Raw genomic sequence first — 13,215 nt, forward strand, 5'->3', positions numbered from 1 at the left:
ATGTATTACATGAGATAATAAACATAGTCGACACATGATATCGACAGATATGAATGATGGCTGCAACTCTACAGAACAATATTTACATAATTATATACATGAATTTATAATTGCAATATTCTAAATTGTTTTAAATATAACAAAATGCAAGACGTCCTTTCATTTGCTCAACATATGAATATCTACAGTAATACTTAGAGATATATATTCCTTACACTGGTGCTGCCGAAATATTGCTACAGACAAATGGACAGTTCATAATAAGGAAGTTCTCTTTAAGTTTCGTTTTCAACAGACTCTTATTTCAATTTATATATGTAAATTAAGAGATTGATCAGATTGAACTGTATTTATGGAATGCTTTATTTCATTTTCTATAGCAAAAGCTGCGTTTTTAAAGGTTACCCAACTAAGAACTTTTACGTCTAACATCAGATTTTCTTAAATAGATATCATCAATCTCCTTGATTTTTTCATTTTTTCAGTAGACGTATTTTTCAACAAACACTCGGCAAAATTTGCCCTTCGGCATATACATTTTTCCCTTTACACCATTCCCATTTGGGTGACCGTCATTGCATATCTTTAACACTTGTGTCCATTGATATATTTCAAATGTCTTAACCACAATCCCATCCTTTTCCCTCGTATGTGACATCCCATAATTAGCCTTATCACATATCATGAGCATCAAGACGAGTGCTACTAGTGTAGCAAGACCTGTATGGCCATTTCAGGGTACCTGCAATCCTCCATAGCAATTACCATGGAGTTGTCAGTTTATATCCAATGCATGGGTTTTGAATGTCACGATGGTACATTCAGCGTTTTGTTTGATAAAATTGATATTAAGGTTGTGTTTTTTGTAATAAATACATATACCAAAAGAATTCGTTTGAACAGGCTTGCAAAGCTATTAATATCTAGGATTTTTATCTAAATGAGATCGTGAATAGTTTTATCTTTCATTTAACATTTCGTTTTAAAAAAGTACGTGCTCCGACGAAACTAATATCTTTCAAGTCGTCTTCGAGGTCTTCTTTTTCTTTTATTTTTATTCCTGAAAATAAATGAAAGAAGATTACATAAAAGATAAGATACAACATTAAGATTTTTCATCTCGAATACATATATATAACTCGTTTGAAATTCTTTTTTTATTTGTTGCATCGTGAAATTCAGTTATATGCAATGAAAGTCATTAACAGGTTGTTGTGTGATGTCTTAGAACGGAGCAGGCTTAATTATGATGCATGCCCGTTTATTAATTCAATTCTATCGGTATTGCTTTTCTGTGGGAATTGCTAGTACCAAGTCTGTGAATTGATATTAATTTTCTTTAAATACTAGGAATTTAGTGTGATATGATCATCGGTACTAAAATTAAACTTAAACGTAAACTTTGAAAGGTTTTACACTAGTCATTTCGGGGCCCTTTATAGTTTGTTGTTCGGTGTGAGGCAAGTCTCTGTGGTTAAAAAAAGTACTTTGACCTTAATGGTTTACTTTTACAAGTTGTGACTTGGAGTGAGAGTTGTCTCATTGGAACTCATACCACATATTTGATCGCTTTAGAGTTTCTAAAGGCTGCTGGATTATTCAATAGATTTACTTACTGTTTGGATGATTTGCAAGAACACTTCGAAGTGTATAGTGTGTGAATAACAACAATCAATGTAATTGACAGGACAAACGTCAATGGAACAAACCAGGCCATATTTGGAGCATACGAAAAGAATGTCATGTACTGTATTTCATTTTGTGTTGAAGCTGTAGGTTCATATGGAACAGGAAGCATTATATAAACTGCAGCTGTATCTTGGTTTCCATCAGAGTCCACGGCATAAACTGTGAAATCTAAGACTGAACCTTCAGCATAACTAGTTAGACTTTGGATAAGTTTTATTGAACCGTTATCGTCAATTTCAAACAAAGCATTGCTAACGCCTTCCTGTGTAAGGTGATAATGGACATCGCCTGTAAAATATTTCAGTTGTGTACTAAATGTGTCATATCATTTAACATAACTTTAGTAGTTATAAAACTATACATTTACGTACTTCATTCCCAAACTGAAGTTTGTTCTAGCAAAGCATATGAATACAGGATTTTAAAGAAAAATACTGTGTTAATTGTTCATAATCGATATGGGTATGTTGAATACAAGTATGGTCATCAATGCATTCATCTATATTTTTTTTAATTTAACAAATGATTGTGGATTTATCCTTCTGATTGATTGCATTGCTTGGTATCACGCCCGACATAATGTTTTTTTAGAACTACTATGTACAATATATGAATATTTACACCAAAATTAGAAAGTACGACCAGTAAATTTTGTTGGAAAATTGGGAGAAATCAAGATAATTCTAGCGTGGGCATCTACATTATGTGTTCAGTATTTTGGTAAAAAACATAGGTTCTACCTTGCAGAGGAAGGAGTTTTCACAGACATAATGCTATCTTCGAAACGTTATTTTAACAATCTAATCATTTCAAATGGTATCACAACTTAGTGCATTTTTTTAACAATATAAAATCATTGAATGAATATGAAACAACGCTGACCCCTGAATTGGGTCAACGAAGCCATAACATATGAACCGACGTTAAGTGTGACCCTAACTTGTCAAGACGTTTCTAGAATGTAAAATACGCAAACACAACCCGATAATTCGTTTTTCGGTTGTCTGCACATTGAAATTGTGAAATATCAGCTGATCGACACGATATGAAGACTTATTAGCTCGTTCGCTGTGCTTACACGTCAAAAATGTTTATATTGTGACTATCAGCTGATATTTTACGATATCAATATGTAGACAACCTGATAATCGCTATTTAAAGTGTGCTTGTGACCTAATACGATATATATGGGGCCTTTGAATTTAAATACACTGTGTAGCGAATTCATCTTACAGACTATCTAAACATGTAGTATTTAGACTAGTGGCCTTAAAATTGATCAAGTCTGCAATATAAGGAGCCTACTTCTATTGGTCTATACAAACACAAATGCCAACTGCAACAACAACTAATAAGCTTTTAATGTGTTTACTGCATTTACTACGATCGTTCATTATTAATTTATTCCGTCTTCAGGCAAAACGTTTAAGTCGGGTTGTTTTCATAAAAGGTCATACCAACACTACTAAGGGTGAAATGAAATAAACCAGTCCCAAATGAAATGTACATCGTCTCCACGTTGGAACTTTTATACAAAATAAAATTCTTTAAATGTATAGGTAACATGAAGCTACACTATATATTTTAAATGTTTATATTTAACAAAACTGTGTGTGTTGCATTGTCGTTTGGTTTTTTGTTGCACTTCAGTGTTTCTGTTGTTTCGTTGTTTTCCTCTCGTAGTTGATGTGTTTACTTCAGTTTCAGTTTGTAACCCGGATTGGTTTTCTCTCAATTCGAATTATGACTTTCAAACAGCGGTATACTACTGTTGCCTTTAAATGCACAGTTATCTTATGTACTAACCATTACTTCCAATATCAATGTCTGTTGCTTGTGTCATACCAACAACAGATCCAACTCCTGTGGTAATTGGTACAAAAAATGTGTATTCGGGGTGTTCAAATTTTGGTGAGTTATCATTGTCATTAAGCACAGTTATATTCAAGTAAGCAGTATCTGTGTACTCAGTATCACTAATGTAAACATCACAGTTAATTTGGGATGCAGTGCCAATTTCATCTAAATCATAATTAATTGCGTAAGATAAGAGTCCTGTGGTGGAATCCATGTCTAATCTACCTGTGTCGACGCCACAGTTAAAAGAAAATGTTAAAGTATCGCCATCTTCATCTGCGTACTGGTAATATGGATTTTGTAAAACAGTCCCTGCCTTAAAAAAACAAAAAGAATGGAATTAATTGCTTGTAAGTACAAGTTCATTTTAAAAAGAGTATACAAAAGGTTTTAGAATTTTGTTCATCAACTAATGGTAAAAAGTAAAATCACAAAAATACTGAACTCCGAGGAAAATTCAAACCAGAAAGTCAGGGTGTCTATTTTGCAGAAAATCATTATTAATGGGGGAACAACTCTATCAATAGTTAACTGAAAATTTCAGACATGTTGACGTATGGAAGCATCTTATCCTGCTGATATTTTTTTTATTTTTAAGTTCTATTTATCTGTTATAGTTTTCCAGATAATCATGATAATAGGCAAGAATTCAATTATAAAAACATTGTCATTAAAGGGCAATAACTTCAATAATGAGTCGACAAACGATTTCGGTAATTCAGACTTATTTGTAGATTTCGTCTTGCTGATCAGTTGTGCTATCGAAAGTTTCTATTTATCTAACATAGTTTTCCAGATAAAAGGCAAATTAGGAAAAATCGTCTATTATGCAGACTTATTTGCAGATTTTGTCTTCTTGTGTTGTTTGCCAAAATAAATTCTGTCTAACTATATATATTGTCGAGATAAACGTCGAAACTGAAAAAAATGGTAAAATTGTCGTTTAAAGCCAACACTCGAGATATAGTATAGAGGTCGCCTGACAGTTTTTTATTTATCTACAGAGGTTTTGAAAATAACAGACATAAACTTTATTTGACCTCTTTGTTCTTTTTTCAGCCATGTTGGTCATTGAACATGTTTTTTTAACTAGATAACCCATTATGGGTTGTGACTAAGTTGAGTCAAATTTGGCCCAATGGTTTCAGAGGTAGATGATATTCGTAAAACTGAAATGACGACAACAGAACCTTGTGATGACAAAAGCTCACACTGGACGTTCGGGCATATTGAGCTAAAAAAAAAGAGAGAATAAGAAACAACGCAAATGATGTGCAGAGTTCAATGAGCTTATGTTTAAATTAAAATCAGTGAAAACACTTTGGATCTTACAGTATTCTCTGTGTCTGTGAATTGATAATTTTTCTTTGTAAATGTTGGAGGTTCATTCACATTCTGTATGTTCAGAGTTATATTTGTAGAATCTTCCATCAGAGAATCTGAACCAGAAATCACCAACAGGAATGTTTTGAAGGGAATAATCTCATAATCAATGTTAGCCAGCGGTGTTATTATACCAGCTGAAAAAAGAGAATTTTAAATCAAATGGAGAATAGTGTTGTATAACGGTGACTTCGGAGTTCACGATTTCAATATTATTCTTTATTAACTATATTGAATACACAATAATTTCTACAATGTACAGTGTATTTTCACAGCATTGTCTGAATATGATTGTTCAAAACATTATTGCTATTAGAGAGGTTGGTAATATAATTTTCTTTGTCTTATATACATGTCAACTATCATATTTTTGTATATTTTTAGAAATAAACCCATCAAATATTTTCGAAGAAATATTTATAGTCAAGTCACACGGTGACTTTCTAGTGTACAATAACTGAATGATGCGATAATTTACTTCTGTATTCATGGGTAAATATATTTGGTATTATAAGATATTGAACATTGTGTATACGACAAAGATAAATTCTGTAAAGAAATCATCTACTAGTATATTATAGTACATGAATATGATTATTGCGAGAGAAAAAAATTGTAAAAACATATATTACTATCATTTTCAGTTAATGCTACAAAAAGGGGGTAATTTGTGATTTGCACATTTGCGGAATTACAGATTTAAAAAGATCTTACTATTTGAATATATATAATTCATTTTCACTTTAAATATTGTTAAGTAGATAAAAACATACATGACGAGTCAACTTGGAAATAAACAGCACCCTCTGGTGGCGAGTATGACACAGAAAATGTATGAACATCTGACACATCAGCATCTGTAAGCACTGGTTGAAATATTGTTGAACCAATATTTATTCCTTCCAATATGGTAACAGTGTGAGAAGGAGTTAGAAATTCTGGGGGACTGTTGATTTCTGGGAAAAAGCATTAAATTTGATGCATCAATATGATATTGATTACTCTACAGTGCAAAATTTCTATCAGTATATGCTGTTTTAGTAATTATAGATAAAAGTAGTATATGCCGATTTGTAATTATAGATAATCTGTTTATCGCTATTTTACCTATGACTAGGTTGTCAATTTCATGTCAATTTCGTGGGATTTTGTGGGATTTTGTCTGATGCTTGGTCCGTTTCTGTGTGTGTTAGTTACATTGTAGTGTTGTGTGGTTGTTCTCCTCTTATATTTATGCGTTTCCCTCAGTTTTAGTTTGTTACCCCGATTTTGTTTTTTGTCAATGGATTTATGAGTTTGAACAGCGGTATACTACTGTTGCCTTTATTTATTCATGTCAATTTCATTAGCAACGCCACATGGCTTCTTAGTTTCTAGCGATAATTTTCCAACTCAAGCGAGTAGCATGATATGTAAAATTATCACAAAAAGATCAAAAGAAAAATGCACAAAATAGCGATAAAAGAAGATATTTTGTAATTGACAATAAATGGCACAGAAGCTTTCAACTAGTGTTCACCATATGACTATCATCATTAAAAATAACCCATTCCACAGAGTAAGCTAGCAAACGCCCCAAAATAACAAATGTAAGGCAATTCACATCAGAAAACGGTCAAACAACCTGATTGCTGTACCAAAATAAATAACGAAAAACAAATATGATATACATCAACAGACGACAATCACTAAATAACAGGCTATTGACTTAAGAGAGACACATATAGAGTAAAGTGGAGTTAAATATGTTTCTCTCCATATAAAGAACAGTAGTGTAATAGTACAAAATTAAAACAAACTATGATAAATCAGTTAAAAATGGCTTTACCCATCATATCGATACAAGGCACATGAAAACCACTTTTAGTTATTGGTGATGTTAATGTTTTTTATAGAAGTCTTCAAATATGACTCTATATGTGTGTCTGGGTGTATGAAAACGTTTTCAATCACTATTTCTTTTCTTTATACGTCATTTTGACTGGTTCGATGCCGCTGCTGGTGAGGCTTCCTCCAAGAGAGTATTACAAGATTAGTATATAATGTCTATATATCAAAATGGTGTTAAGAACTTGATATTTACTGATTGTGACCTATTCCTTATCTCGGTTTTTCATTTGAAATTCATGAATAACATGACATTTTATGCATGCATAGCAGGAGACGCTTATCCTATCGTTGCAAGCTGTTGGTTGGTTTGGTTTTTTAGCTCACCTGTCCCGGAGGGACAAGTGAGCTTATGCCATCACTTGGCGTCCGTCGTCGTCCGTCGTCTGTCGTCTGTCGTCTGTCGTCGTCTGTCGTCGTCTGTCGTCGTCGTAAACTATTTCAAGAATCTTCTCCTCTGAAACTACTGGGCCAAATACTTTCAAACTTTAACTGAATATTTCTTAGGGTATCTAATTTATAAATTGTATCCGAAGTTTTGATCTATCAACAAACATGGTCGCCATTGCTAAAAATAGAACATAGGGGTCAAATGCAGTTTTTGGCTTATAACTCAAAAACCAAAGCATTTAGAGCAAATCTGACAGGGTAATATTGTTTATCAGGTCAAGATCTATCTGCCCTGAAATTTTCAGATGAATCAGACAACCCGTTGTTGGGTTGCTGCCCCTGAATTGGTAATTTTAAGGAAATTTTGCTGTTTTTGGTTATTATCTTGAATATTATTATAGATAGAGATAAACTGTAAACAGGAATAATGTTCAGCAAAGTAAGATTAACAAATAAGTCAACATGACGGAAATGGTCAGTTGACCCCTTTAGGAGTTATTGCCCTTTATAGTCAATTTTTAACCATTTTTCGTAAATCTTAGTAATCTTTTACAAAAATCTTCTCCTCTGAAACTACTGGGCCAAATACTTCCAAACTTTAACTGAATGTTCCTTAGGGTATCTAGTTTGTAAATTGTATCCGAAGTTATGATCTATCAACAAACATGGTCGCCATTGCTAAAAATAGAACATAGGGGTAAAATGCAGTTTTTGGCTTATAACTCAAAAACCAAAGCATTTAGAGCAAATCTGACGTGGGTAATATTGTTTATCAGGTCAAGATCTATCTGCCCTGAAATTTTCAGATGAATCAGACAACCTGTTGTTAGGTTGCTGCCCCTGAATTGATAATTTTAAGGAAATTTTGCTGTTTTTGTTTATTATCTTGAATATAATTATAGATAGAAATAAACTGTAAACAGCAATAATGTTCAGCAAAGTAAGATCTTCAATTAAGTCAATTTGACCAAAATTGTCAATTGACCCCTTAAAGAGTTATTGCCCTTTAAAGACTTTTTTCACAATTTGTTCATCATGTTGACTTACTTTAAAAAATCTTCTCCTTTGAAACTGCTGTATCAATTTCAGCCAAACTTAGGCTAAACGAGTTTCAGAGTATCTAGTATAAATTTTATATTTTATTTCCTTGTATGTCAAGAAACATAGCTCCTATGGCTAAAATAGAACATAGGAGAAAATGACTTTTGAAGAAAATAGGACGATCCAAAAAACATTTAAATAAATTGAAAAGCCAAAATAATCATTGATGAGAGATTTAACCAAAAGAATTCAGGCTCTTGAGAGCCTCTTGTTTTAGTTGTGATTCTTACATTTTTGTTACTCCTTATTTAAAAATAGTGAGCCATTTTAACTCTTATACTTACATCTATAAAATGACTTATTAATACTTAAATAACGTATTCTTAATTACATTCTGTAGCTGTTCGAGAAACAATTGATTATCATGAAAGTGCCGAAACACTGACCTCTGAGTAGTTGATTGACGGGGAAACTAACAATGTTTTTTTTCTCAGATATAGCAATGCCATTCCCATGTTATATGGCCATACGATTCAAAGACCCAAAAGACACTTAATGTATTATTTCAGAAAGGATTGTAGTTTTCGCTGCATCCTGTGCACATAGAATGTGTAATCAAAGTTCTTTTATAGTTTTACTTTTGTTTTATCTTTTAGAATAATAAATATTAAACCACATTGTTCTTTTGGTCAGTCAGGAAAGTGTTCTACGATTTTTCAAATAACAAAGAAAAAAGTCTTTGCAATCATTATAGGATTAAACACATTTTTTCTAGAGGTTATTGATGTGTAAACCGGGGCGATTAACTCACAAACTGAATAAAAGTCCGAAGGACTTTTATGTCAAGTTTGTGAGTAAGAGACCCGGTTTACACATCAATAACCTCTAGAAAAAATGTGTTTAATCCTTATAATTCTGCATCCAAATATACGCAATTATTAATTCACATTATTTGATTGATGGCTGCTATATTTACCATCAAAAACACAATGGCATGTCGTAACTAAGCAGTGGCCGCCATTTTGACTTTCTAAAAACCATAAATGTCCGATAAATGCAACAGAATCTAAAATGAACTAGCACCTACCTCAAAAACTTCATTTTAATTAAATAATATCCGAATTTGAAGCGTACACGTAACGAAATAATCTCTCCCTTGGATATTTTCATTCGTATGACGTCGTGTTTTTCCATGACGTAAATTTGCCAAATCCTTCATGAAATTTCGCGGAATTTTATTCAAATTTTATTTTTATACATTTTCGAAGCTTTTGTGCATTTATTTGACTTCTTTTTTTTGTTAAATATGCATTAGAATAGAAACAACTGTTATGCAGTTGTTTTATAGTCTCAATTTGATGAAAATCCCAGTATCCCTGCAAGAATGTGTATCGCGCATGAATAGATTACGAAAGTAGTTTCGGAAACATGGTTTATCGAAGTGTAAACAAGAGAAAAATTCCCAATTGACCAATCCAATTCAAGTATTTATAGATATGCAAATGATATAAGAATTATGATAGTGCGTACTTTTGGAACAGTGTAAACATATCATCTATACACTTTCAAGCTGGGTAATAAATGTCAGGTTTTGTACATAATCATGTATTATATGATAATTAGTAATGAAATCATAATTCACATCCTTGCACTTACATGATTGATTCGAACACAATACAATAATGTGTGCACAAAACATTATTAAAGTGATAAAAGTATTACACTTGCTAGAATAAATCTAATCATAACCACGCACCTGTAATGCGTACTGATAGTGTTCGACTAGCAATCACATTCCTCCCATCTGATACACTGATGTAAAGCTCATATCCAGATACTAACTCAGCTGCTATGGAACGACTAAGTGATATTTCACCAGCTATAAAGAGTAAAAAAAATACAACATATGTCATTTGTTTAAATCAATTATACTTAAAAGATCATAAAACTTTCTCATTTAAAGTCTGAAAAACAACCTTGAAATAAGTACTTCTGTATTGCTTTTTATGTTTGTTCTTCATTTGGGTACTCAAGCATCATTGTATATCAGTCAATGCAATGGATGATACATCTTCGTTCTTTATTGTCTTGTCATTCTTCGGAGAATTTATATTTTAAATGTTAGCTTATTAGTCGACATCAAAGAAATGTTTGCGATATATTACAGCTGTATCTAAAAAAAATAATTTAAAAAATGTTTCATTACAATGTGTAAAAATCTATAAAACAAATTGTAAATATACTTACTATTTTGGTTTATAAGAAAAGGTGCGGTCAAAATACTAGTAGTCATGGTATATTGTAAGTTGTCATTTTCAGGATCTATACTTTGTACAGTAAATATAACCTGACCAATTGTCGTGGTTTTTGCAGATACGGTACTTTTATCTGTAGATATATAATTAATTCAACAATTTTTAAAAGTATCTATCTCAATTTTACCAATTATAAAATTGTTGATCTCGAACTTCTGAGAAACAACGACTAAGAAAGAATATTTTGCAAATTTGAAACTGACCAGTAAATAACGCGAACATTAATTCTATCGTGAACACTATGCTACATTACATATAAATTATAATAAACATTAACATATTTTTCTAATCAATGATATTTACCTTGGATATTAGTAAAATATGGTGGCATGTTACGCAGGATGTATATGTAAAACTCAGATGAATCATTTCTTTGTTGATCAGCACACACGATTTCCAATGTATACTGCCTTTGGGTGTCAAATACGAATCCTTGATTCCCTCGAACATATATCTCGGTTTCTGTGTTGAAAAAATGTAATTATTTTTAATTATTTAGTAGTTTTATATAAGATTGAGTGAAACTGTATTTTACAGAATAAATAATAAACGTGTGTTGATACAGATTTTAAGCGCATGAAAAATGATAATGATATAAACCTTCATCACGTTAGCCCAAACGAAACATTTTGACAAGTCAAATGACGTAAAAGTGAAATGACAAGGACAGATGTTACAATTTACAGTTCACGGAGTGAATTATTATTCGGATAGCTACCATACTGATTTGATCCAATTTGCAAATAAAACATAGTAGTGGCTGTTGTCAAAGTGCATGTTACTGTGTCATTGGTCGGGTCTGTAACAGATACGGTATACAATAAACTTTCTGCAGTGATGCTTTCTAGAATCTCAGAGCTCATTGGTAAGTTAACAATGGTTGGAGGCTGAAAAAAAAACAACAATACGAAATATAACTAAACGAAATTATTTTATTCTAAATGAACCAATGAAACAGTTTCTATTGTATAAAGTTAAGGTATTATACATTGTAGACAATTCAGGGAAAGTTTAATATTGTTACCAATTAAATCAATACTATGAAAATACAACACATATACATGCTTTTAGTAATCGAGGAAAGCTGGTCATCGATACTATAAATCTTTAATTAATATGCATCTTTATTTAATATGCATCCACATGTGGATCAGGATCTGCTTACGCTTCCGGAGCACCTGCGATCACCCCTAGTTTTTGGTGGGGTTCGTGTTGCTTATTTTTTTAGTTTTCTTTGTTGTGTCATGTGTACTATTGTGTGTCTGTTTGTCTTTTTCATTTTTAGCCATGGCGTTGTCAGTTTATTTTCGATTTATGAGTTTGACTGTCCCTCTGGTATCTTTCGTCCCTCTTTTATTGCATACAATAACAATATCTAACAAATATAACAAAGTCTAAGAAATATGAACATCAGTATACTACTGTTGCCTTTATTTACCTCATTTTGAATGATATTGACTGTCAGTACGTCAGTGACATTTCTACGATGATCAGCACATTCTATGTCAAGTGAATAAGACGGTGTTGAGTCATAATTTAGAGATGTTCCTCCCTTTAGAAATACTCCGTACTCATCTGTAAAATATAACACTTAAAGGTATATATATTTTATAGTGTGTCATCATCAATAAGAAGGCGTGGTATGAGTGCCATTTATATAACTCTCTATCCAAGCTACAATCTATAAAAAAGTTAACAATTATAGGTAAAAGTACGAGCTTCAACAGTAGATTTTTTGTAATGTAAATTGTACCAGTTTTACAGCGCCCTCGTATGGTCACTTCTGGAATGCTCAATGTAAAATTATTTCAAAATCCAAAATTTTATACAAACATTAGATTAATTGACTTAAATCATTTCAAACGAATAAATGTATTTACTTTAGAATCCGTGTTTTTCATCCAATCGATTAACAAAGAGCTCTTACATACTAAATATTTTTGCATCACTTGTTTCAATTGTCTTTTGTATGATAGAAAATAAACATTGTAATTTGTTACATTAAACTTATTCAACTAAACTTATACACCTCTTTGAAATTAAATGATTAAACATATTCAAAGTTAACAAGTATAGCCCCTTCATTGGCTTAGAACATATGTAATTTATTTTAAACTCGACTCGATGTTTGCCCTTCTAAACTTGTATCACGGTATTTCACATAATGCTGCTACTTTTAAATATTGACACCAGATAAAAACTGATAATATTGTTAAAAGAACTACAAACCTAAGGCAGGTGGTAATTTACTTAATTCAAATAAAGCATTGTTTGAATTTAATGTGCAAGTGATGATATCGGCAGCGTTAACGTCCGTTACGTTCAGGTTATGTATCAAAGTCCTGGTACTGACGTCCTCCGATATGCTTTCTGTATTTGGTAAACTGTTTATTTCTGGTGGCTACAAAAGATAAATGTATTTTTTTCTTGAATTGAAAACAAATCGTTGTAGGTCGGGATAACTTTAAAACACTTGTACCATAACTTTTAATGATCCCCATTCATAAAAAATGACACATAAAGAATAAATTGTAAACAGAAATTTATTTAATTAGCATAAACAATTTCAATTAAAATTAACTCTATTTAATTTATGCTTTGTTTTAAATACTTGCCATATACTTTCTATTTCCAGTTTTGATTCTAATAGTCA

The 13,215-nt window shown here is 31.8% G+C and overlaps 1 protein-coding gene across 1 annotated transcript in view; it reads right to left on the bottom strand.

Moving 5' to 3' along the window:
* Window positions 1-269: 269 nt before the first annotated feature.
* Window positions 270-13,215, bottom strand: part of LOC143047301 (protocadherin Fat 1-like) — a 40,584-nt gene continuing 27,638 nt past the window's right edge. The window contains exons 14-24 of the mRNA XM_076220342.1: window positions 12,792-12,963; window positions 12,001-12,137; window positions 11,281-11,449; window positions 10,866-11,024; window positions 10,495-10,635; window positions 10,004-10,126; window positions 5,703-5,885; window positions 4,879-5,066; window positions 3,496-3,862; window positions 1,617-1,977; window positions 270-1,060 (exon numbers count right to left, since the gene is read on the bottom strand). Of these exons, the coding sequence (XP_076076457.1) occupies window positions 1,009-1,060; window positions 1,617-1,977; window positions 3,496-3,862; window positions 4,879-5,066; window positions 5,703-5,885; window positions 10,004-10,126; window positions 10,495-10,635; window positions 10,866-11,024; window positions 11,281-11,449; window positions 12,001-12,137; window positions 12,792-12,963 (2,052 nt within the window). The 3' untranslated portion in view covers window positions 270-1,008. The remainder of the gene's footprint in view (window positions 1,061-1,616; window positions 1,978-3,495; window positions 3,863-4,878; window positions 5,067-5,702; window positions 5,886-10,003; window positions 10,127-10,494; window positions 10,636-10,865; window positions 11,025-11,280; window positions 11,450-12,000; window positions 12,138-12,791; window positions 12,964-13,215) is intronic.

The sequence above is a fragment of the Mytilus galloprovincialis genome, chromosome 1 (assembly GCF_965363235.1).
Source record: "Mytilus galloprovincialis chromosome 1, xbMytGall1.hap1.1, whole genome shotgun sequence".
Taxonomy (NCBI): Eukaryota; Metazoa; Mollusca; class Bivalvia; order Mytilida; family Mytilidae; genus Mytilus; species Mytilus galloprovincialis.